Here is a 24,863-nt window from a genome sequence, read left to right on the forward strand (position 1 = left end):
CCCAGTACCTCAGAATGTGACTGTACTTGGAGATAGGACCTTAAAAGGGTAATTAAGTTATTATGAAGTCATTGGGGTGTGCCCTTATAAGAAGAGAAAATTTGGACACAGTTACAGAGAGAAGACTGTGTGAAGACACAGGGAAAAGACCGCCATCTTTAAGTCAAGGAGAGAGGCCTCAGAAGAAACCATCCCTGTTGACACCCTCATCTCAGACTTTGAGCTTCCATAACTTTGAGAAAATAAATTTCTGTTGTTTAAGTAACCCAGTCTGTATTACTTTGTTATGGCAGCCCTAGCAAATTAATATAGTCACCGTATCAACTGGGGTCTTAGTTTATCAAAAAACTAAATCAAAACAAACTGAAAACCCAAAATGAAAGAACCCCACTCTTGCTAGTTTAAGCAGAAAAAAGACACTTCTTAAGGAGTATTAGACAGCTCAGAGAATCTTTGGAGGACCTAAGAGCCAGGCTGGGAGGCCATGCAGCCAGCAATAATGCCCAAACCATGTGTGAGATTGTGCTAGTGGACATAAGATGCCAGCCTTTATAACTTCTGATTATGAAAGATAACATTTGAGCTGCTACATTTTCAATAAGGAAAGAAAGGAAGAGAGAGAGAGAGAGAGAGAGAGAGAGAGAGAGAGAGAGAGAGAGAAGGAAGGAAAGAAGGAAGGAAGGAAGGAAGGAAGGAAGGAAGGAAGGAAGGAAGGAAGGAAGGAAGGAAGGAAGAGGATTTTCTGTAGTTCCTGTCTTGTCATATAGCATATTTCTGGTTTGACATCTCACATGGTGTGATAGGGGGAACCTAGGTTCCTTGCCTACAGAACTAGCGTGAGCATGGGAGTGTGACTGTTCTGGCTTCTGCTTTGGGGAGGTGGATCAAAAGGCAGGAAATTGCCTAGACAGGGAAAGGGTGCTTGAAGGGTGCTATTACCACAGTAGTCTGATTCTTTGACCAGTTGCTCTGATGGTACATTTCTCTGAGACCTGGTTGTCATTTCCACAGTCCTTAAGCTTTTCTTAAATCTATTTTTATTTTCACTGGATAAAACTCTCCCTGGTCTAGAATTCAAATAACTATCAAAAAAAAAAATAGTTGAACCCCTCACCCCACCTTACTGTGTACCATTTTTTAAATTTTATTTTGTGAGTACTTTCACTAAAGTTGGGGTTAGTGAAACTAGGAAGGACTTAGGATAGAAGAAGCAACAGGAGAAAGTCCGGGCAGGGCTGCTGTCAGCTCTCTAAAGTCAGAGAAAGGGTGGCTTTGGAGACATGTTCAGGAGGTAAGCCCAGGATGAGCTGCTGCTGCCCATTGCTCCTGGTTGCAAGTCTCATGGGGACCCTCAGAGTTTAAGAGATGCATGCCTAAGGGAAGAAAGGTGCGCTTATTGTGTACCTTTCAAAGAAAGAAATTAAGCAGCTTACTAGGAAGATGTTGCTTGCCAAGTATTCTTTCCCCCTTATGCTTGGAAAGTTTCCTCATAGCCCCCACCTCCACTCCCCCGCCTGTCTTTCCCTGTGGTTTGTGTGCATAACATCCTGTACTCTGTTACTTCTGTCCAAGTTCCAGACTCATGGTTCCGCTTGGCCAATTAGAACATACACACACTAACCTTCCTTCCCAGCCCTGTGATTAGCTCTAGAATAGGTAGTCACATTGTCCAGGACACACTAATGAGACTGGGTCCAGGACACAACAGACTTGCATCTCTCTGGCTCCTCTATTTCTGCTGTGGGTTGCTAGGCTAGGAGCTGCTGTTGCCTGATGAGAACTTTCCTGAGAGCAAAGCGGACACAGAGGAAAGTAGAGACAAGAGAGAGATAGACACAGCATCCTACCTCTTATCTTTTGAGCAGCTTTGCTTGAAGCTTGTGTTGCATCTGGATTTCTGTTTCCTGTGCCATAAAGTCACTTTCAGCTTAAATCCATTGGATTGATTTTAGTCACTTGCTGTAGGAAGCCACCCATTGTCTTCACTATCAGAGAACTGAAAACAAGGAGCCTGGAACGCTGGTGAACCTTGAGCCCTGGCAAGGGCCAGAACTATGTACCAATTGTTTAGTCCAGACAATGGTGGCTCAAGCAATTTCCTGACCAAATAGTCTCAGAGTAAATCTTTACTAATATTTACTGACCTTTAAGATAGTCTATCTGTTACCGGAATTGCCTGCCTGACTAAGGGCTATATGTGTATCCAAAATTGAACAAAAGGTTGGAAAGGCCTGGGCACCAGTGGAAGTCCTTCCCCTTAAGCTGGGCTTCCCGCCTGGCCCCCAATCTTTCCAAATTATTATTTCTTGTCTCATCTCTGTCATTTGCACGCAGCTCTTCTTCAGATCCCGAACCCTGAACTACACAGGACGTGGTTCTCACAACTTGCCACCAAAGACTCTTGACTAATTTAATTTTTCCATCATCATTTATCCCCCTTATGTAATTTTATTGTTTAAATAAAATAAGTAAAGATGTCCCCTAATAATTTTGCTTTAACAAACATTAATAGTACCTCTAACTTGATGTCCAACTGAAAAAAACTTCTGGTCTCTGCCCTGATCGGGGCTGAGGCCTAAACTCTGTGACTTGCTCTAAAAACCAAGTATCAGAGCCCCCATCTCCCTCTTTTTATTTTATTATTATTGCTATTACTAACATCCTTGCAATAGAATACAGTTTATACTTGGAGTTAAGAAAAAGAAAAAGAAAAGAAAAAATACTTGGCCCTGGCCGGGTAGCTCAGTTGGTTAGATACGTCAAGTTTGCAGGTTCAATCTTTAGTCAGGGCATTTATAAGAATCAGCCAATGAATGCATAAATAAGTGAAACAACAAATCTATGATTCTCTCTCTCTCTCTCTCTCTCTCTCTCTCTCTCTTCCTCTCTCAAATCAATAAATTACAAAAGAAAAAAAATTGGCCTTGTTTTTATATGTGTATATACCACATATACACAGATACAAAGTAAAAATGGAGTGAATACCTCAAAGATTTTACTCATCTTGATTTCTTTCTCTTTAGATTAAATGACCTTATTAGGACCTGATGAGCAATAATACATACTTGGATATATTTCTCCATATTTTTTGCTTTATCCAGGTTTACTCTTGAATATAACAAAGAATTATTTTGCTCTTTCTTATGTCCAAGTGTTTGGAGGTCAGCATAGGGTTAACTGCTTTATTTTGTTCTTTTTAACTTGTGTGGCTTCTCTCTCTTCAGGTTTGACCTTTCGATTTCATTCTTACATCTGACTATTCCTGGTTAAATGCTGAGGTGTAAACACACATTTAATAGAGGAGTATTATAATTTCAGACTGGCTTGCATTTCTCTGTCTCCTGTAAGAATTTATGAGCTCTATTAAGTAATGTAGTATCCCACTTCATTGTGTTTCATCTTCTAGCTTGCAGTGCCAGTTTTTTTTTGTGTGTGTTGTTGTTTTTTAATCCTCACTGGAGGACATGTTCATTGATTTTCAGAGAGAGAGGAAGGGGGAGAGAGAGAGTAGGAGAAACATTGATCAGTTGCCTCCCACACACGCCCCAACTAGGGATCAGCCGAAGTTTTAACTTACCTTTGACTTCTCATCATAAATCAGATCCTCCTATACCAATCTTTTTTTTAAAAAAAAAATACATTTTTATTGATTTCAGAGAGGAAAGGAGAGGGAGAGAGAGATAGAAACATCAATGATGAGAAAGAATCATTGATTGGCTGCCTTCTTTCTTCATGCCCCCCACTAGGGATCGAGCCCGCAACCTAGGCATGTGCCCTTGACTGGAATTGAAACCAGGACCTTTCAGTCCACAGGCCATGCTCTATCCACTGAGCCAAACCAGCTAAGGCTCCTATACCAATCTTAGAGCAACTGTTGTATCGAAGGAAACAGATCACTATCACAAATTTAAATTTAAACCTACTGTGGTGAAAATATTTAATTAAAGGTACTGTACCTGAATATATCAAGAATCTTATTCTCAAGTTGTGTTTCTGTATAAATTAGGAACCAGACATAAATGAGTGCCCTGGGGACAACTATAGACATAATCACTGTCTTAGTTCGTTCAGGCTGCTATAACAGATACCACAGACTGGGTAGCTTATGAACGATAGGTTTATTTCTCTCAATTCAGGAGGTTGGGAGGCTTAAGATCAAGATGCCAGCTTGGTTGTCTTCAGCTAAGGGCCATCTTCCTGGTTCATAGATGATGTCTTCTCTTTGTGCCCTCATGTAAATGGAAGGGACTGGGAATCTCTGTGGGTTCTCTCTTATAAGGGCACTAATTCCATTAATGAGGGCTCCACCCTCATAAGCCGGTCACCTCTCAAAGACTTCACATCTAAATATCATAAACTTTGTGAGCAAGGATTCTGCATATGAATTTTGGAGAGGATGTAAACATTCAGAACACGGCAAGTACTATGACTCATTGGCTTGAAGAGTGGCAGTTTTGTCTCTGATGTTCCACAATGCCTTCCTTTCTTTTAGTTTTTCCTTTAACTACATTAACTTTGTGTTTTCTTGGACAGAATGTAATTGTGTGTGTCTTTTCATATTATCTTGAAATGTGTTTCCATAATTTCAAAATAAAAGCTTACTCAAATATTTAAATTCTTATTTTACAACTCTGCTTTAGTGAATTTCATTTACTAAAGTTTCTATATGGAATAATTTCCCAGTGACTATCTATCTGGAAGTTGTGTCAATAAAGTTAATCAAGAATTCAGCTTTTAAGTAAGGAGTGAAGAGCTGTGATTTAGGATTCTGTGCCTCTTATGTTGCTAGATTACTCAACCTAGAAATGGGGAAATATTAAAATCAGGAAGATTTCTCCCTATTACAACACAGTGATACAACATTTGGGCTTCTGATTGGCTTGGGGTTTGCAGAACCCTACCTCACAAAAACTCACACCAGTGTGACCTACTTAATTCTCTGGACATCCAGGGAGAAATGACTAGGGATAAGGGGAAGGCTGGGCAGGAGGGAAGGAGAAAGCTGGAGAACGAGAGAAAGAAAACTGTTTAACTGGTGCATTTTACCTTCGGTGGGGTAAATAATAAGAATCTCAAGCTTGTAAATAACTGGATAATGTTCTCTGACTAAAATTAGGAACTTGTTTTTATGTTAGTCATTTATAATTTCCTAATTGTATTGATATTTATTGCAGCCCAAATGAGCAGATGTGCTTTTAAATTAGATTTTTTTATTATAAACAAATGGATGCCTCAAGTTCACTCCAATTTTTTTCTTAATTTCTTATTGTATGGAAATATTTTAATTTTGTTTACTGCAAGAAATATGCACAATTAAATGGGCTTTTCTGTGATTAAATATTTTAAAACTTTATTTGATTTTTAATTTTCACTGATAATGTGGTTATTTTAAAAAATAAATGAAGGCAAATGATTGTAGTAAATAGTGATATTATTTAAGTATTTGTAAATAAATACTTGTGGGTGAAAAAGGGGTTCTATGGGAAGTAGCCTCACAGGGTGATCTGATCATAAATTCCTAACTGGACAGGTCATAGTGTGTCCTCATGCCCCAGGCACATAACTTTTTTTTTTTTTTTTTTTTTTTTTTTTTAGCAAAAGGCTTATCTTTGCCTTAACCAGTTAACTGCCATGCGTCCAAAAGGAAACCATCCCCACATGCCATGATACTTTGAATTTAATTATGCCGCTGGCGTCTATAGACACTTATGGCATATAAAGGGTTAAGCGAGCCCTGTCCATTGTTTCTGGGCATCTAGTTTAACACACATTTGAAATGTCTCTTTTCAGAAGCCTAACAACCCTCCAGAGAGCACATAGTCTTGTCAACTGATCTATCTTCCATTTCCTGCTTGCTTTCTCCCACCTCCATGTAATCTGCCTTATGCTTCCCCCTTAATTCAGAATGCATAAAAGAAGCTGCAAACTGCCATTCGGAGAAGCATTTTTCTCAATCTGTTGCCATCTTGCTTCCAGGCATATCATCAGTTTAGCTCAAATAAAATCTTATAAATATTCTTTACATCAGGGGTGGGGAACATCCGGGGCCCACGGCCATATAAGGCCTGCGACATCATTTAGTCTGGCCTTGCCAAGGCAACTGCAGGCAGGACTAAAAATTCAATAAATCTAGGAACTTTTTTCATAGCAACATAAATTTATTTTAAGTGAATTTTATTAAATGAGTGATGTTATAAATATCCAAATGGTCCTTCTCAGAAAAAAAGGTTCCCGACCCCTGCTCTAAAAAGATTTATTTCTGAAACAGACATATGTATTTATAAATAGATTTTAGGCACAATATATTAAATTTATGCAATAATTTTTCCAAAGCAGTTCATCTAATTTTTTTGTTTACCTATTGATGCCTAACAAGCTACTTGAAAACTTAGTGGCTTAAAATAACAACTACTTGCCCTGGCCATGTAGTTCTTTGACAAGGTAGCCAGTCTTCTTAAGTTGCCAGTCTTCCTTCTGCCACATTCTGTTGGCTAAAATAAGTCACAGTGTCAGCCTAGATTCAGTGTGAAGAGGACTACACAAGGGTGGGAATACCAGGAGGGGTGAACCTGTGGAGACTAGTTACTACAGTATGTGCCTCTCGACAACTTCACTTCCTGGATCCTAAATTGTAAAATCCAGTATTTCTCAAGATATATCTTTTCTGTAATCTGAGGCTTAAGAAATGCTTTTCAGCCTGGCTGGTGTGGTACAGTGGTTGAGTGTGGACCCATGAACCAGGAGGTCTTAGTTCGATTCCCAGTCAGGGCACAGGCCTGGTTGTGGGCTTGATCCCCACTAAGGGGGCGTTTGATTGATGTAGGAGGCAGTTGATTGATGATTCTCTCTCATCACTGATGTTTCTATCTCCTCTCTTTTCCTCTCTGTGAAATCAATAAAAACATATTTAAAATATCCTATCTAATAAAAAGGCAATATGCAAATTGACCATCACTCCAACACACAAGATGGCTGCCCCATGTGGTCAAAGATGGCTGCCACAAGATGGCCAGCAGGGGAGGGCAGTTGTGGGTGATCAGGCCAGCAGGGGAGGGCAGTTGGGAGGGACCAGGCCTGCAGGGGAGGGTAGTTGTGGGGGACAAGGCCTGCATGGGAGGGCAGTTGCGGGGGACCAGGCCTGCAGGGGAGGGCAGTTAGGAGGGACCAGGCCTGCAGGGGAGGGCAGTTGGGGGGAACCAGGTCTGCAGGGGAGGGCAGTTAGGGGTGACCAGGCTGGCAGGGGAGGGCAGTTAGGGGCAATTGGGCCGGCAGGGGAGCAGTTAGGCGTCGATCAGGCTGGCAGGAGAGTGGTTAGGGGGTGATCAGGCTGGCAGGCAGAAGTGGTTAGGGACAATCAGGAAGGCAGGCAGGCAAGCAGTTGGGAGCCAGCAGTCCTGGATTGTGAAAGGGATGCCCGACTGCCCGTTTAGGCCCGATCCCACTGGGATTAATAAATTTGGGAGACAGTGCAAACTAGAGCCTTTCTCTTGAGCTAAAAACAGTAAGGATTTTGCTGTATAAAAATCTATTTTCTTTGCTTACCCAGCATTTCCCAAATATTTAAGTGTATAGAACTGTGCCTGGTACTTGCCTTGTAAATATTTGTTGAGTGAAACTTATCACAGGAAAACTTTTTTCATAAAATACCCATTGACAGTACAAAAAAATTGATGTTTCCAATGGAAGGAATTTGGAGAAAACAGGTCTATTGTGTAAGAGAGGAGTATGCAATTTTTGTGTCTTCCTGACCTTCAAACCCCATCTTGGTGCTTCCTAATGAATTAATTGTTGTATTTTAGATAACGTGACCCCATCCCCTGGTCCCAGGTGATTAGACTCCAGATGAGCACATGATCCAAAGACAGCTATCTCTATAGGCTGGCCAGCTACTTAAAATATAACCTATTACTAAAGCTTTTGGGGGAAGCCTAAATTGGATTGTGATAGGCAGACCAAATTAGGACCTGTCCCTTGGATAGTTGGAATGTGAGAAAACCATTTAGTTAGTTCAGTGGTTGGCAAACTCATTAGTCAACAGAGCCAAATATCAACAGTACAACGATTGAAATTTCTTTTGAGAGCCACATTTTTTAAACTTAAACTTCTTCTAACGCCACCTCTTCAAAATAGACTCGCCCAGGCCGTGGTATTTTGTGGAAGAGCCACACTCAAGGGGCCAAAGAGCCTCCTGTGGCTCGCGAGCTGCGGTTTGCCGACCATTGAGTTAGTTGATAGGGGTAGAAATAGAAATAGAAGCAGAGAATCAATGAATTTCCATTCTATGGAGCCCTTGGTGCTAGTTCTTCATTATCCTGTTGTGTGGCTGCTGAAAACACTTCTCTGTCCCTTTCTCATACCAACTTTAGAAGAAAACCCCATTAAGTGAGGTAGCCCATCTACGTCTCTATTTCTCACTATCTGAAAGAGTCTATTACATGATGTCAGGGAGAGAGGCCTATGCTCTGTTATTCAGAGTGAGGAAACCTTCTACTCACTTGTGTAGTCAGGGAAGAAGTGCCACTATGACATGTCCTTCACAAGCATGCAAAGCCGGTGGGAGTTCAACAACAGGTGGGACAGGGCAGGGGAGGCTGGCAAACCAACTGCTCAGGCAGTGTTTTCAACTGTCGTAGGAAACTCTTTGTCAATAAATGCAGAAGAAACTGGATATAGGTGAGAATTTTTCTTTAAAAAACAACAACTGGGAAATATATGCTGAAAGTTCTAGTTCTGGGCATGTTATTCCCTCCCCCCTCCTCACTGACTAACAGAAAGGAATAAGGAGAAAGTTAATGGTAGAAGAAAGGTGACAAGTAGAAGGAAAGAGCACATGGACAGCAGTGAAGCTGACGCTGTTGTGCAAAATTTAGCTAAGTACTAAAGCGGAGCTGGTCTAGGAAATAATGGACAACCAGGAGAAGGTAGCGCAGTCACTAGTCCAAGTCTATGGAGGAGTCAAAACGGAATCATTCCCTAGGTATTTATTCAGAGACGGTTTTGAGGAGTGGGGAACAGCACCCAGAAAATCCCACTTAAGTCCACAGACATGCCAGGTCAAGAATGTCAGTGAGAAGAGACAGAATACTGACATTGGGACACTAAGTCAATCAGTGGGCTTAGCTGCAATTTTCATGAGGTAGAAGAAATTACAAATTGAAATGCCAAGAGCAACAGGACTTGCCTGTTGTTATTGTGCAGACAGCCTCACTGCAGGCTGAGCGTTTGGGGAGTTATCACAAGAAAGAAACATGCCTGCTTTGGGGTGTCAGGATTCTATTTTAAAAGTACTCTTCATTTTTTAGGACAGTTTTATATTTACAGAAAAATGGAGCAGGTACAGAAGTACATTAAGATGGTACAGAGAGTTCCCATATACCACCATACTCCATTTCCCCTATTGTTAGCCTTTTACCTTAGTATTATTACATTTAATGAACCAATACTGATACATTAATATTAATGAGAGTTCAGTTTATTCAGATTTCCTTAGTTCTTGCCTAATTTCTTTTTGTGTTCCAGGGCCCATTCAGGACACCACATTACATTTATTCCTCATGTCTTCTTAGGCTCCTCTTGGCCCTGCCAGTTTCTCAGACTTCCCTTGTTTTTGACAACCTTAAAAATTTTGAGGAGTACTGGCCAGGTATTTTGTGGGTTATCCCTCTATTGGAATTTTCCTGATGTTTTCGTCATGACTCACCTGAGGTTATGGGTTTTTGGAGGAAGATCCAGAGAGATCAAGTGTCATTTTCATCACGACGTCACATCAAGACTGCATGTTATCAACATGACTTATCACTGTTGATGTTGATCATGATTACCTGGCTGACGCAGTGTTTGCCGAGTTTCTTCACCATGAAGTTACTCTTCTTCTCTCCATTTCCTTAGTACTATTTGGAAGGAAGTATGCACAGTCGATATTTAGAGAGTGGAGATTTATGCTCCCTCTCCTTGAGAGTCAAGTACCTACATAAATTAGTTGTGATTCTTCTGCATGGGAAATTGTTTCTTTTCCCTACTTATTTTTCAATCATTTATCTATATTGATATGGACTCAAACATTTATTTTATATTTGTGATAATCCAATAATGCTTTATTAATTTTGTTGCTCAAATCATTCCAGCTTTGGCCATTGGGAGCTCCTTCATTTGGCTCCTGAGTTCCTTTGACAGACTCTCATTAATGTGGTGTTTTGTTGTTTTTTTTGTTTTGTTTTTCCTTTTTGTACTGCCTTACTTTCTGACACTCTGCTAGTAAGATGTTCCAGGCTCATCTTGTATGCTAATCCTGAAGTCAGCCATTTCTCCAAGAAACCCTGGTTCCTTTTATTAGAAACTGTAATAATCCTGAGGCCCTATGCACAAAATTCGAGCAAGAGTAGGCCTTCCTTCCCCTGGCTGCTGGCACCGGCTTCCTTCTGGCACCCGGGACCCGGGCTTTCCTCCGGCCGCAGGCAGACACCCGGGACCCAGGCTTCCCTCACAGCCCTGGCTTCGTCTGGAAGGACATCCAGTCTAATTAGCATATTACGCTTTTATTATTATAGATGGTATTAGAAACCAATACCATGGGCATACAGGAAAGTGTACTCATTGCTACTGGGGTGTTAGTTCTTTTGAGCTCTCCCATCTGACAGAGCAAAGACATATACTAGTACATGTATATAATACACACACATATATAAATATTCCTATATGTAGTCATCAGTACCTATATTAGACTAAACATGAGTTCTTACTAATGTTTCCAATTCGAATCCAGTACCAAATGAATTATTCTAGCCTCCTCCCAATTCATACCACTTCCTTACCTGAATCTCACTGCACCAGTTGAGAAACTTGGCTCTCACTTTGTGCCATCCACTTACTTACCTATTTGGTTACATTATACATGTATAGCAGCATCAGAATCATGAACTCTATCATCAATTAGAGCACAATGCTTATGTGCAGTTCCTTTTGCCTTCAGTTTTACAGACTCTACTCATTTCCATATCACTCAGGTCAGCACCCCACTCCCCTTTGTTGACACTGTAAGGAAATTAAAAGATGGAGGAGTAAATTTACACATTAAAATAGTTTTAAAGACATGTCATACATTTTAATTTGTTAATACTAAATTATACTGTCTGGGGATGTACATTTAAATGGTGAAACTCTGAAAAAAAGCAAAGAAGTTATTACTATGGAAGAAACCTCATAAGAAAGCAACTTCTACTTTTGGGCAGAAAAAAATATCAGTGACTGGATATACTCTCCCACTTGAAACAACTAACAGAATCCCAATAACATAATACACAAAACAGTGGTTTTCAGACATTGGATACCAGGCATACTTGACAATGATTCCTGAAAATGGGGAAACAAATAAGATAAGCCCTATAATTGCCTTAGCTTACTATCTGGAGGGAGTTTCCAGGCTACAAAGCAGGGTTGGGGAACCCAGGCAGAGACCAGTGGTCCCCTGAGTTAAGAAGTTGGAGCTGGGAGTCTGGGAGATCGGGTAGTGTACAGTTAGAGAGGAGAAAGCAGAGTAGAGAGAGCTGCCACAGAGCAAGCTCCAGAGATGGCAGGAAGTCCACCTGGCAAAAGGCCGTGGGGAAACTAATGGAGGACAGAGAAACATACACAAAAGGAGCAGAGGGAAAATGCCTGGAGCTCACAACCAGCAGAAGATAGACTGTGCTCCCACCAGCCAGTGGAGAACCTTGGTCATGGGCAAAGCACTCAAAATGGTGTTCTGAGTGGTGGGACACAATTAGTCATAGATGAATGGTATTCTGATGCCACTGAATGATGTTAAAATCAAACCTTGAAAGGATTAAACTGTTTCCAAGTAACTTGACTGTGACCCAGAATAAAGTTCAAGAACATTTATAGAAATATAAAACTATGCAGCATTCAACAAAGTAAAATTCATAATATCAGGGGTCTGGTAAAGAGGAGGAGGAAGAAGGGAAGATATGGCTCATAACAGAAAAAAAAAGAATCAATGCAAAGAGAGGTAAACACAGGTAATAGAATTAGTAGATAAAGACATTAAAAGAGTTTTGTTCCATATATTCAAGCAGGTAGGGGAAAGATTTCATGTTAAATGGAGGCATAGAATATACACATATGTTTTGTTAATCCTCGCCTGAGGATATTTTCCCATTGATTTTTAGAGAGAGTGAAAGGGAGGGTGAGAGACAGAAAGAGAAAGAGAGAGAGAAACATCGATTGGTTGCCTCCCACATGTGCGCTCACTGGGGCCGTGGATCGAGCCTGCAACCAAAGTACGGGAAGTTGACTGGAATCAAACCCGGGACACTTTAGTCCATGGGCCAACGCTATATCCACTGAGCCAAACCAGCTAGTAGGGCAAGATATATCTATATATTTAAAAGATCCATATGGGTCTTCTAGAGATGAAAAATAAAATGTTTGACAGGGACTATATAAAGAATTTTAAAACTCAGGAATAGAGGAACAAACAACTCAATTAGAAAATGGACAAAAGTTCTGATCAGACACTTAAAGAAGATACATAGGAGCCAAAAGGCACATGGAAAGGTGTTAGCATTACTGTCATTAGGGAAGAACAAATTAAAACCATAATGAGGGCCCAGCTGGTGTGGCTCAGTGGTTGAGTGTCAACCCATGAACCAGGAGGTCATGGTTCAATTTCTGGTCAGGGTGATGTCTGGGTTTCAGGCTTAATTCCCAGTAGGCGGCGTGCAGGAGGCAGCCACCAATGATTCTCTCTCATCATTGATGTTTCTATCCCTCTCACCTCTCCCTTTGAAAACAATAAACCACACACACACACACACCAACATAATGTGGTACCACTGCATACTACTACAGTGACTAAAATGAAAAAGACCAACCATACCAAGTGTTGGCAAGGATATGGAACAACTACAATTCTCGTGCACTACTAGCAGGAATATAAAATTGTAAAACCATTTTGGAAAATGGTTTTGGCAGTTTTCAAAAAGTTAAACATATGCCTGCCGTAAGGCCCAGTCTTTCCCCTCCTAGGTAATTACCACAGGGAAAGGAAAGCATATGTCCACACAAAGACTTGTATATGCTAGTAAATGTCCATGGCAACTTTATTTGCAATAGCTCCAAACTGAAATCACCCAAATATCCTTCAACAGATGAATAAACAAATCCTGGTATAACCATGTGTTGAGTTTAGCTAAGCTACTCAATGATATTGCTGCTTCAGCATCCATTTTGTTTGACCAAGTGCCTGTGGGAGCCTTAAGCTGACATTAGCCTCTTTATGCAATTGTACACTCTAGATCAGAGATTTTCAACCAGTGTGCCTCAAGAATTTTTAAAACACTCAATACCTGACTATTTAGACAGGGGCACTGATCTCTTTTCCCTTAGATTAAAAAAAAAAAAAAAAAAAGACAATGGCCACCCAGTATAAATGAATCAAATTATTTATTTTTTTGTCAGATCGGCAAAAAATATGTTTTTTTGGTGTACCACAGAGTTTTTAGTAATTAGCTTTTGTGTGCCATGAGATGAAAAAGGTTGAAAATCGCTGTTCTAGATAATAGCTTGCTGAGTCACAAGCAAATACAAATTCTGGATATGACTTCCTCGACAGCTCTGGTGATCAACAGTCTCCCCTGCCTCCAAGACTTTCCCTTTGCATGCATTTTAGGTGAGATCCCCATGGAGCTTCTCAAAACTCTGCTCTTGTTAGCTTGACTTGAACAATTTGTCCCTAGCTTGGGAAACCCAGAGCACTCCATTAACGGAGCCTAATAAAGGCATATGCTTCAGGTCTATCACTCTCTCTGTCTGCGCCCTGCCTTGACCTCCCAGGTAGCTCCTGAAGGTGTGCTGTGTTGTGAATAATAAGCTTCTGTATTTCAATTTCTCTTGTGGTCCGTCGTTGAATAGCAACTCACTATCCAGCATCCTGTGTTCTACTTAACAAATGTTAATTTAACAAAAGCATGACATGGTACAATGGAATACTAATCATCAATAAAATGGAATGAACTATTGATATGCACAGCAACATAGATAAATCTCATCATAATTATGCTGAAAGAATCTAGGGAAAAGAATACACACTGTGTTTGGCGCTGCTTCCCACTAGTCACTAATTTATTTTAACATATCAAAATTTTTAACACAATGTTTTACATATAGTGAGGTACTTAAAGATAATGTTTGTCTTTGATTAAATTATCTGAAGCTTGGAATGCTCTTCCAAGCTCATTGCTATCATTGGCAGAATTCAGAATTATACTGAGATTCAATTCTGCATGCAGATCCTTGATTAAGAATCCTGTAGAAAAAGCTATAGGAAACCACAGACATTTTAATTGGTCTAGTAACAAGACCAAATTTCACTTTTAGAAATATCACTCTGACAGAAGTTTTAAGAACGTTGTGAGTGGCAGAGAGCTGCACCGGCGGGAGGATGTGCAGTTAAGGGGCATAGTTGTGACTCAGGTAGGATACGGAAAAGGCCTAATTTGAGATAGTAGCAGTCTAGTAAATAAACAGGGGACTTATTTTCTAGCTATCAAGAGGTAGCAGCTTCAGGTTTTAGAGATTGGGGTGTGTGTATTGAGGGGAGAGGGTATTGGGTATGGGGGAGCAGAGCTTCACATAACTATCTTGGTGCCAGGGCAAGCAGTGGGGAAGCACTAAGAGTAATGGCCATGGGAGAGGAGATAACTCATGGAGGAAGCTCCCCCATACCCTCTAGCTCATCTTATGAACTAGCCCTGCAATAACTGGGTGAATTTGAAAATGTTCTCCACAGGCGGGCATTCTACCTGCTAGTAACATGCAGCCCTCTTAAGCCTGAATTTCAGTCCTCTAAGGATTTCCTGAGAAGCTAATAATACAGAGGTATGTTTTCAGCCTAGTCAGGGAGAAGTACTGGACAGAAATCTACTGATGTGAAGAGGGGTTTCCAAGTGGGTGTTAACCAAAGAAGAGGTTCAGGCTGTAACAACAACAACAAACAAAAGCATTTATTTTTTGGAATCTGAGAGACATTAAGGAAAGATAGGTTAACAGGGATGGTTAGTTCCAGTATGCAAATGAGGGAGGGAAAAACTACAAGGAAGGAGAGTCCATACATTTCCATGCAGCAGTTGCTCTAGAATGTTTATGGCTCAGCCTTGAGCAGAGGTTAGTGACTTACGGCAGCTGAGGCACAATGTTCATAGGCCCCACTTCCATAATAGCCTCCTGCCTGTTTGACTCTCTTAGCAGCTTATTCCATTATATTTTCTCCGTTATAGTGGGGAAGGAGGACACTTTGCAAATAACTTCTAAGCCCAGTCGAGATATTAATTATGGATGTCCAGAGATGGCGCGTCAATTTTGTAAACTTAATCATGCGTTGAGCAGAAGGAGGAACTTGTGGAAAGTAAGTTCAGTGAATCAATCCTTCCCTTTGCAAGAATGGAAAATCCATTTTTAAATGTGCCTTGGCTAACAAGGGCACAGACTTGGTGGACACGAGGCTGGTAGCCTGGTGTATGCAGGAAAAGCCAGAAGGGCAGGATTTCACATCAATGCCTTCTCCCAAGAGTATTGGCGCGAGAGCCAGTAGCCATTCCCCAGGAGGCCGGCTCCCTGGACCCAGCCGGCCGCCGCGCAGGCGCAGCGCAAGGCAGACCGGAGAGGCCTGGGCATCCCGTGGTTCTTCTCCCAGGCCCTGTCCCTTCCTGAGAATGAAGAGGGAGGAGCCTCGTGGGCGCTCGAAGCCCCGCCCCCAATCTTCCTTTGGTCCCGCCTTCCGCTTCGCCCCGCCCCACATACCTCTGCCCCGGACCAGTAGGAGCGGCAGCTGACACGCGTGCGGGCGGTAGGAGTCGCGAGCACGAGCGGACGTCGGCGCGCGCGGGAGCCGGCTCCAGGTGACCCCGCCTCCCGCTCCGCCCCGCCCCGCCCCCGCCCCCCCGGCCCTCCCTGCTCCTGTCGGCCTCGGGGCTCTGAGAATCCCGGCACCCGCGCGCGCTCTGCGGCCATGGAGGTGCCAGGGAGCCTGTACAAGAAAGTCAAGCTGAGCAACAACGTGCAGAACTGGGTGAGTGGAGACCGAGGAGGCTGGAAGCCTCCGGCTGCCGCTGGTTCCGGAGCCCCTGCCTGCCTTCCGCCTCCTTTGCATCCTCCCTAGAGCGCCGGGGATGGGTACCAGAGGCCGCGGCGCCTTCCAGCCCGGGTGGTGGGTGGTGCGGGTCGGGGGCTGCGTGCGTCCAACCCACCCTCAGCGGGAAGAACGTCCTCTTCCCCGGTTCCTCGGCTCAGATGAGACCTCGAATTAAAGTCTTTGCTGAGAGAGCCGGCGGCTGCTGAAACCTGCACCTTTGAAGGGGAGCTGGTTGCATCCCCTGGAGTGGCGTAAAGGTCTGCAGAGGAGGCGGAGGCGGGCGTCTTGGGGTGTGCTGCTGGTTTTTCTTGGCTCAGCCAGCGCAGTTACCCAGGGTTGTGTCCATTTCCAAGTCTTTCCATTTCTGCGCGTCAGTGTGAAGAGAGAGTGTCCAACAATGTATCCATTCATGAGTTGAGAATTCACCGAACTGAGGTTCTTTGTGGCTCAGTGTTAAATTGGAATGGCTAACATTACATGGAGTTTTAAGACTCAATTCCTGGAGACAGTAAGGTGTGAGAAGACTAATGGTTTATAAGGTTTAGCAGCGACAGCCAGTTGGCTTTGATGGTCGGATGGTGTGTCCTCATTTAGGTTGCTTCCTTCCTTATTCTTTGGTAAGAAACAGCCTTAATTCAAACTCATTAGTGCCCTTCTGGGTGGGGTGGGGAGGTGGTGTCCAATTTGGCTCTTTGAAAAGGCGCTGGTTTTAGGTTTTGGTGGACATTTTTATTTCACAGTACGACAAAATCATGAGGTATAAATGCAGCCTTTGCAAATCATTTCAGGCAAATGTTCATTTGCAGTCAGTCATTTTCCATATCTGTTGTTGCCCAGGATGCTCACCTGTTTCCTTTCTCTTTTTAGTTATTATCTTTTCCTTAGGTTTTAAGGGAAGGCGAGTTAGAACATTGGAAAGAGCACTACTTACTGGACTACTGGCCTGGTCTCTGGTACTAGCTTTGCCATTTACTAGTGTGTTATCTTGAGGAAAATAACTTTACTTCTTTAAACCTCAGCTGACTAAAGAAGGGTATGATAGTGTGTACTTCACAGGGTTATTTTGAAGAGTAAAGAAGATAATGCATTTGAAAGTACAACGAAGTGTCATGAAATTGTCAGCTCTGCTCCTGTTATCTTGAGTATTTCCTGGTTAGGGAAATAGGGAACTTGGTTAAAGTATTTAAAGGTAACTTCAGTTACACCATCTGTTGCTCATTTATTTACTATTCCATTTGCCAAATAAGTGAATATTTTTTTGTAGAGACCTGTGCCAGACATAGAAAAGATGAAAAATGAGGAACTCGCTGTTTGCACTCTGGTTGCTCATGGCCTGATTGGGGTTGTAAATGACTTTGCCAGGTGATGAGTTTGTCATTTTGACCACAGTCCTGGTGTAAGACAAATGGTTTTTTTTTGTTTGTTTGTTTGTTTTTTTTGTTTTTTTTTTTGCAATTTGGAGGAGAGATTAATTTAGCCTGGGTGTTTTGGGGAGGGTTTACAAAAGAGAAATGTGCTCAAATTTCTGAGGCAGAGGGGAGCTGTGTGAATAAGGGCTGGAAATAAGAAATATTTTTTATTCCAAGAACAACTAAGAGTTTACTCTGGAGAATTTTTGTTGAGGAGTGGAGATAAAATTCGATAAGCTGGGACTACGTTATGCAGTTGTTTTTGTTAATCCTCACCCGAAGATATTTTTCCATTGATTTTTAGGGAGAGTGGAAGAGAGAGGGAAAGACAGAGAGAAACATGGATGTGAGAGAAACACATCGATTGGTTGCCTACTGCATACATCCCAAACAGGGCCCAGGCCAGGGAGGAGCCTGCAACCAAGGTACGTGCCCTTGACCGGAATCGAACCTGGGACCCTTTGGTCTGCAGGCCGATGCTCTATCCACTTATCCAAACTGGCTAGGACTAGGTTATGCAGTTGTTAATGTTTGCTCTGAGGGTTAAGACTTGATTCTGTGGGATATTTTTAAAAAATATATTTTTATTTTATTATTACATTTTTTCAAAAATATATTTTTATTGTTTTCAGAGAGGAAGGGAGGGAGAGAGAAAGATACAGGAACATCAATGATGAGAAAGAATTATCGATCGGCTGCCTCCTGCATGCCCCATACTATGGATCCCAGGCATGTGCCCTGACCAGAAATGGAACCGTGACCTCCTGGTTCATAGGTTGGTAGCCTATATTGATGCTCAACTCCTGAGCCACACTGGCCTGGCATTCTGTGGGAGATTTTTGATGAGGCTAGAATTTTTAATTTTCTGGGCCTTGTAAGTCTTTTTTGCCCCACTAGGGAACACCCACCATGTTCCAGGATTGAGATTGACACAAATTTGAAGAACTCATACACCTTTAATGTTCCTATTACATGATAAAACTGGTGTTCCAGGAAGACCGGGTGATGGAGAAATTAGACATTATTCCAGATGTGGAAGCCCTGGGAAACAGACAGGGTTATAATGAGATTTAAATGAATTACAGGCATACCTCATTTTATTGCACTTCACAGATACTGTGTTTTCATCGACATTGAGGTAAGACCTTCCTTCAGCAAAAAGATTATCACTCACTGAAGACTCAGTTGATGGTTACCATTTTTAGCAATATTGTATTTCTAAATTAGTTTTGCAGGTTCTTTTTTAGACATAATGCTATTGCACACTAAATAGATTGCATTGTAGTGTAAAGATAATTTTTATGTACATTGCGAAACCAAACATTTCTGTTACTGGTTTTATTGTGGTAGCCTGGAACCAAACCCGAGATATCTCTGAGGTATGCATGGGACATGCCTTGGGACATGCCTGGGACATGCCTTGTTCCACACGTTGGGGATGCAGTGGTCAAACAACAGAAAGGGGTTCTGCTGTCATGGGTATTACATTCTACTTGAGAGACAGTTAATTAAAAAGCAACAAATAAATGAATGAGATACTTTTCCTTGTTACTAGTTCTACCTTGTCTGAACATTTTTCCCCTTATACTGCTAGATGCCTTTCACAGAAGGCCAGCTGCCCATTCTGGATTTTGAGGGAGACTGAAGTAGTACAAAAATGAGACAAGAGTGCAGAAATGGAACACACAGCATATTGAAGGCCAACAGAGAGGCCCGTATAGTCATTCTTTGGAGCATGGGCCTGGCTCTTGTCAGGGGCAGATAGTGATCTTCCCATCCTAGAAGCCAGGGAGATATTGTAGGAATAATTGCCCAAAGGGGAAAAGCTGGACTTTTTACCAAGAATGTACTCTTTTTTTTCTTCTCTTTTTTCTGACGATATTTTTTCTATTGATTTTTAGAGAGAGTGGCAGGGAAAGAGAGAGACAAAAACACTGATGTGAGAGAGACACATCGATTGGTTGCTTCTTGCATGCCCCCGACCAGGGCCGGGAGCCTCTAACCAAGATATGTGCCCATGACCAGAATCGAACCTGGCCTTCAGTCCATAGGCTGATGCTCTGTCCATTGAGCCAAACTGCCTAGGGCACCAAGAATGTACTTTTTACTGCTGACTGACAACAACAGTAAGAAGAATGCTAGCATGGTCTGGCTCTGTATCGTACAATCTGGTAGCCACTAGCCACCTGTGGCAAGTTAAATTTAGCCAAAGGTAAATAAAATAAAAAATTCTGTTTCTTAGTTTCTCTAGCCACATTTCAAGTGCAGCGTTGCCTCATGTATTTCAAGTGCTGCGTTGCCTCATGTAGCTACTGACCACTGTATTGGACATGCAGTGTAGGCCATTTTCATCATCTCAGAACAACAGGGCAGGTCTAGATAGTCACTTTGGGATGGATGCCAACGTTTTTTCTACTTACCTATGTATACTTGTATTCATGGTCTTATCTTTACTTTCTTACCAGAGCAAGGACATTTCAAGAGGTAGTGGCTACTATCAGGATTTTAGGCAATTCTGAGCTCTGGCTCCTCGCAGGGTACCCGGCACTGTTAGCCCCCCCCTTGGCACAGTTGCTTCTCTAAATTTGAAATGTGAAATAAACTTCCCCAGCCTGGCTTTGTCATATAGAATTTTGAGAATTAGGTCTTTACTAGTGGTTCTCAACCAGATTAAATTTTGTCACCCCTCGGGGACATTTTGCAATATCTGGAGACATATTTGGTTGTTACACTTTGTGTGTGTGAGTGTGTGTGTGTGTGTGTGTGTGTGTGTGTGCGTGCCCGTGTGTGTGTGTGCCCCCATGCATCTGGCGAGTAGAGGCTAGGGATGCTGCTAAACATCCCTACATGCACATGATAGCTCCAACAGTAGATTATCTGGGCCAGGAAGTTATTATTTATGAAGTTGAGAAAGTCTGCTTTACTCTTGGCTTTGACTTAGCAAAAGGGGAAAATGTTATGTAAAACTTAAATGCAAAAGTAGTAATTTAAAATAAAATCCAGTTGATACTAGAATTCTCCCACTTGGACGTTACCATCTCTTGCTCTGAGATGGATCAATTGCCCATAGCATACCAACAATAAAACTACAACCCTGAATTGTTTTAAAAACACATTACTAAGTAATTAGTTCAAATGAAGAGTATAATTCTTCTTTTTGTTACTTACCTAAAAGGTAACATTTTAGTGAAATATCCTTTCCTAAGGACAGTTCTTTACCAAATAAGTTTTAAGTGAGTAAAACTAGTGAAATATTAGACATTATTTTATAGAAGTTCATTTTCTAACTTCAGAAGAATGCAGCCATTAGGTTGCTTTCTCTTATTCTCTCTACTTTCTTTGATGTTTGCATCCCTTCCCTTTGTCTTTATCTCTCTTTTGTGTTAAGTGTACAATTCAGTGTGTCTTTGTATATTCACAGAGTTGTGCAACCATCACCAATATATAATTTGAGAATATTTTCATCACCCCTAACAGAAACCCTATACCCATTAGTAATCATTCCCTACCTTCCTGCTCCCCTCACCTCCAGCCCCTGACATCCAATAATACACTTTGTGTCTTTGGATTTCCTTGTTCTAGACTCCTATAAATGGAATAATAAAGTATGTAGCCTTTTGTGTGTGTTTTCTTTCACTTAACATGGTGTTTTCAAGGTTAATTCACGTTGTAGTATGTATCAGTAGTTCACCCCTTTATATAGTTGAATAGTCCATTATGTGGATATACCTCCTTTTGTTTGTTTGAGTTATCTCTACCTTTGGCTATTACAAATAATGCTGCTGTGAGCAATTGTGGAGAAGTTTTTCTGTGCACTCATGGTTGTAACAGTTAATTTCAACCTTTCCGGTAGAAGTTGGTGAGCTTTTGACTGCCAGCCTCTGAACTCCCTTCATGTGTGTGGGGACTGTCCTGCTGTCATCATGGCTGAGGCAAGGGTCTGTCACTGTGTCATGATTTCTCTATCTGTTTGTAGTCGGTGTCCTTCCCTGAAGTGTATGTTCTCTTTTATCCCCAGGATCTAGAAGGGATCAAGCAACAATACTGAATGAATGAACTGGTAGTTCCAGACTCATTTCTGACTTCTAGGAATCTTTTAGGGCTGGGCTCCCCACCTGGAGGTTGTCCAGGGGCCCTTCCGTTGAAGGTATTGATATAAAAAAAAATCTGTTAAGTAAATACTTAAATATTTTAAATCTTTAAAACAAAATAGTTGTGGAGACAAAATATATATGCAGAGCATGCATGACAGTTGATGGTGATCAGATAAGCATGCTGGTCATTTGGTTCTCACTCAGGAGGTTTGGGGTAGGGCCCAAGATCCGCTTCCTGCCATGCAATCCATGTTGCTACTCATGCATGTATTCACAAGGCTTAAGTGTAGCCTTCCCAAGTTTTCTCAACCTTCAGGATTGTATGATCTTCACTTGTGCTGTTTGGCTTGGTATCGTTCAAAAACTAATTTCAGTTATCAGTAACTGAACTAAAGATTTCAGTCATCAATAACTCTGTGAACTAAGGGTTTCTTCTTATTGTATATTACTGTCTCTTCAGTGTTATCTAAATTATGTCTTGGCACTTAAAAGGAATGTGCCTGTTACCATTGCAGGAATTCTCTTTAGGGAGAGACATTGTTTAGCAGTCAGTTTAAGGTAGATTGTGGGATGGGTGAGAGAAGTGCAAGTCCTGAATTATTCTTGATATTTGGTATATGCTCTGTGCCTTTACAAATTTCACTTAAAAATGTGGAGTTCTTTATAAAATCATAATAAAGTCACAAAGCATGAAATTCTCTAAATGCCATGGTGGGAAAACTTAATTTGCTCCATAGGGAGTGGCTAAAATAACAAAACAGCTCACGTGGAAATTAAGGTGGGTCAGAAAGGAGCACAGGGCCACTTGTGTGTGTGATGAGGACAGCAGTTTGTAGAATGTGTAGCAAAGGTACAGTGGAATATCAGAGGCCATGTGACTGTCTAGCCTAGCAACAGGACTGATAGTCATTTAGTCGTGAATTCTTTTGAAATGAATTGCCCAGTTCTGCTAGATTTAAGATTTCTGAATGTTAGTCATTATTTCATTTGCATGTTATGCAGAGAAAACAAATCATGCTGTAAAATAAATGCCTTGTATCAAGAAGAGAAGATGGGCATTGTGAAAAAAACAAAGGACCGTATGTCACTCAGAGTTCCTGATCTGTCTGCCCAAGCAAATCAAAATATATATGCACAAAAAGAGACCTAAAAGTATTAAAGGGTCTATAAATAACAAATAATGATATGGTAGTAAATTTTACAGGGTCTATAACATGTAACTAAGCCATTGAAGACAAAGACTATGAATGTAGAGTCAGAAGGAAATACTAACTTAACTCACTCTTGGTCCTTAGTGAGTCACTCATGTTATATTTTCCTGTTAGAATTATAGGAAGGATTTATTTAGATTGGGTGGAGAAGGAAAGGAAAGGGGGAGGGGAGCAAAGAAGACTGCATATGGAAGTAGCCTTTAGGTGCTTTATGAAGTTCAGGCATATTACCAGCACCTTGCAATTTTAGTAGTTTTCAAAAGTGCTTTTTGATTCATTCTAAAAAACCAGTAGGGAGGAGAATGTGGTACATCCTTTTTTTAAAGTTTATTTTTTTAATTGAAAAGTATCAAACATACGTAAACAGTAAGCCTCCTCATACCCAGACTGCCATATTTGCTGCCTGAATTTTTTTTTTAAATGTAGGAGCATTCTTTTCTAGTGATTAAAGCAAAAGATCTCTGCTTATCTGTATTTTTCTCTCAGCCATATCTTCAGTAGATTATTGCTTGTCAGATATTTTTTATACATTCTATTCAGTTTACTAAGGAAAGCAGAAGACATGGTATAGGGCTAAAATGAATTAAAATTCATCCAGACACATGTTTCTTTTTGCCCCAAAGCAAAGTAACTTGGAAAAATATCCCCAAACAAAATGACCCAGTCAAATCTGTTGTGCAAGTGTAGGAAGCTAACTTGTAGGCACCATCCTTGTTACTTCCTCCATTTCCTGTCTTCTCCTCCTGAGGCAGCCTGCCTGGGAGCTAAAACAGGAGGAGGTGCCTCTGCTTCCAAGAGATGCAGATGTCTGTGTTTGAAATCCTGTATTTTGTTTAAGATATTGGAAGAGCAGAGCTAGAAAGTTATGTTTGCTTCATCAACATATTGGAAAGAAATGGGTTGGCAGACCCATATTATAATTTTAATTTTTTTTTTCTAGAAGCTGCTCTACTTGGGTATTTTTTCCTACCTTGTCTTCTAGCTCACTGATGCGGTCTTCTGCTTCTTCTAGTCTACTCTTGATGCTTTCTATTGAGTTCTTTACAGCAACGATGTCATTTTTCATTTCTTCTTGGTTCTTCTTCATTTCCTTTTGGTTCTTACTCATATTATCGAATTTGTCTTCCATTCTTTCCAGCCACCTTATGACCATTTCTCTGAATTCTTTCTCTGGCAGGTTGCTTGCCTCCATTTCATTTACTTCCTTTTCTGGTGATGCCTGCTTTTCTTTCATATGCAGGCTGTTTCTTTGTCTCCCCATGGTCTTTCTTCTCCAGGTGTCTGGTTATGTAGTTCTCTCTCTCCTTATCCCAGGCGAAATCTGAACTTTCCATGGTGGAGTGTAGAGCTCCTCTGAATCCGCGTGCTTGCGCCACTTGGGGACCGGTGCTCTGGGGTTCGCAGCTGTTCGGTGGGTGCCACAGTTGTAGATTTTCAGGCTTCTGATAACATCCACTTTCCCCTTCAAGATGGCGCGATTTCCGCATCCGAGCTGGTGGCTCCGGGAGGGAACCCAGCAGCAGTGGGGGCTGCCTGGTCAGGGGAGCCCCGTCCAGCAGTCCCCCACCTTCTCCTGGAGTATAGCTGTCCCTTAACTCACCAACAGACACGCCCTGTGCGACCCTCAGCTATTCTTTCTATCTGCTCCAGGACAAGGCTCGGGACACGTCTGTCTATTCCGCCGCCATTTTTTTTCTTCCCATATTACAATTTTTATAATTGATTATTGAACATATAAATATACCAGAGGCCCAGTGCACAAATTCGTGCACAGGTGGGGTCCCTCTGGGTGGCCTGCAGGGATTGGGCCAAAACCCCGTCAACGCCGTCTGCAGCTCCTACCTGCTGCTCCCGCTCATCCTGGTCCCACTGTGCCTGCCTTGGGCTTGCGCCCAATCAGTCCTGATCAGGAGAGGCTGTGGCCTCCAGCCATGAGCCCTGCGTCTTGTGGCCCTCCCAAGGGGAGTGGCCTGTAGGATCAGGCTGAAACCAGCTCTCTGACATCCCCAAGGGGTCCCGGATT

General features: G+C 41.8%; 1 protein-coding gene across 3 annotated transcripts in view; it reads left to right on the forward strand.

Moving 5' to 3' along the window:
- Window positions 1-24,863, forward strand: part of PAPSS1 (3'-phosphoadenosine 5'-phosphosulfate synthase 1) — a 181,015-nt gene that overhangs the window by 54,534 nt on the left and 101,618 nt on the right. Inside the window, exon 1 of one of the 3 annotated variants that reach the window (XM_080642891.1) lies at window positions 15,819-16,063. The exons of the other annotated variants lie outside the window; for them this stretch is intronic. Coding sequence (XP_080499017.1) covers window positions 16,004-16,063 — 60 coding nt within the window. The 5' untranslated portion in view covers window positions 15,819-16,003. Of the gene's footprint in view, window positions 1-15,818; window positions 16,064-24,863 lie in introns of those variants that run through there. 3 annotated transcript variants of the gene reach the window in all.

The sequence above is a fragment of the Plecotus auritus genome, assembly GCF_963455305.1.
Source record: "Plecotus auritus genome assembly, chromosome: 1".
Lineage (NCBI taxonomy): Eukaryota > Metazoa > Chordata > Mammalia > Chiroptera > Vespertilionidae > Plecotus > Plecotus auritus.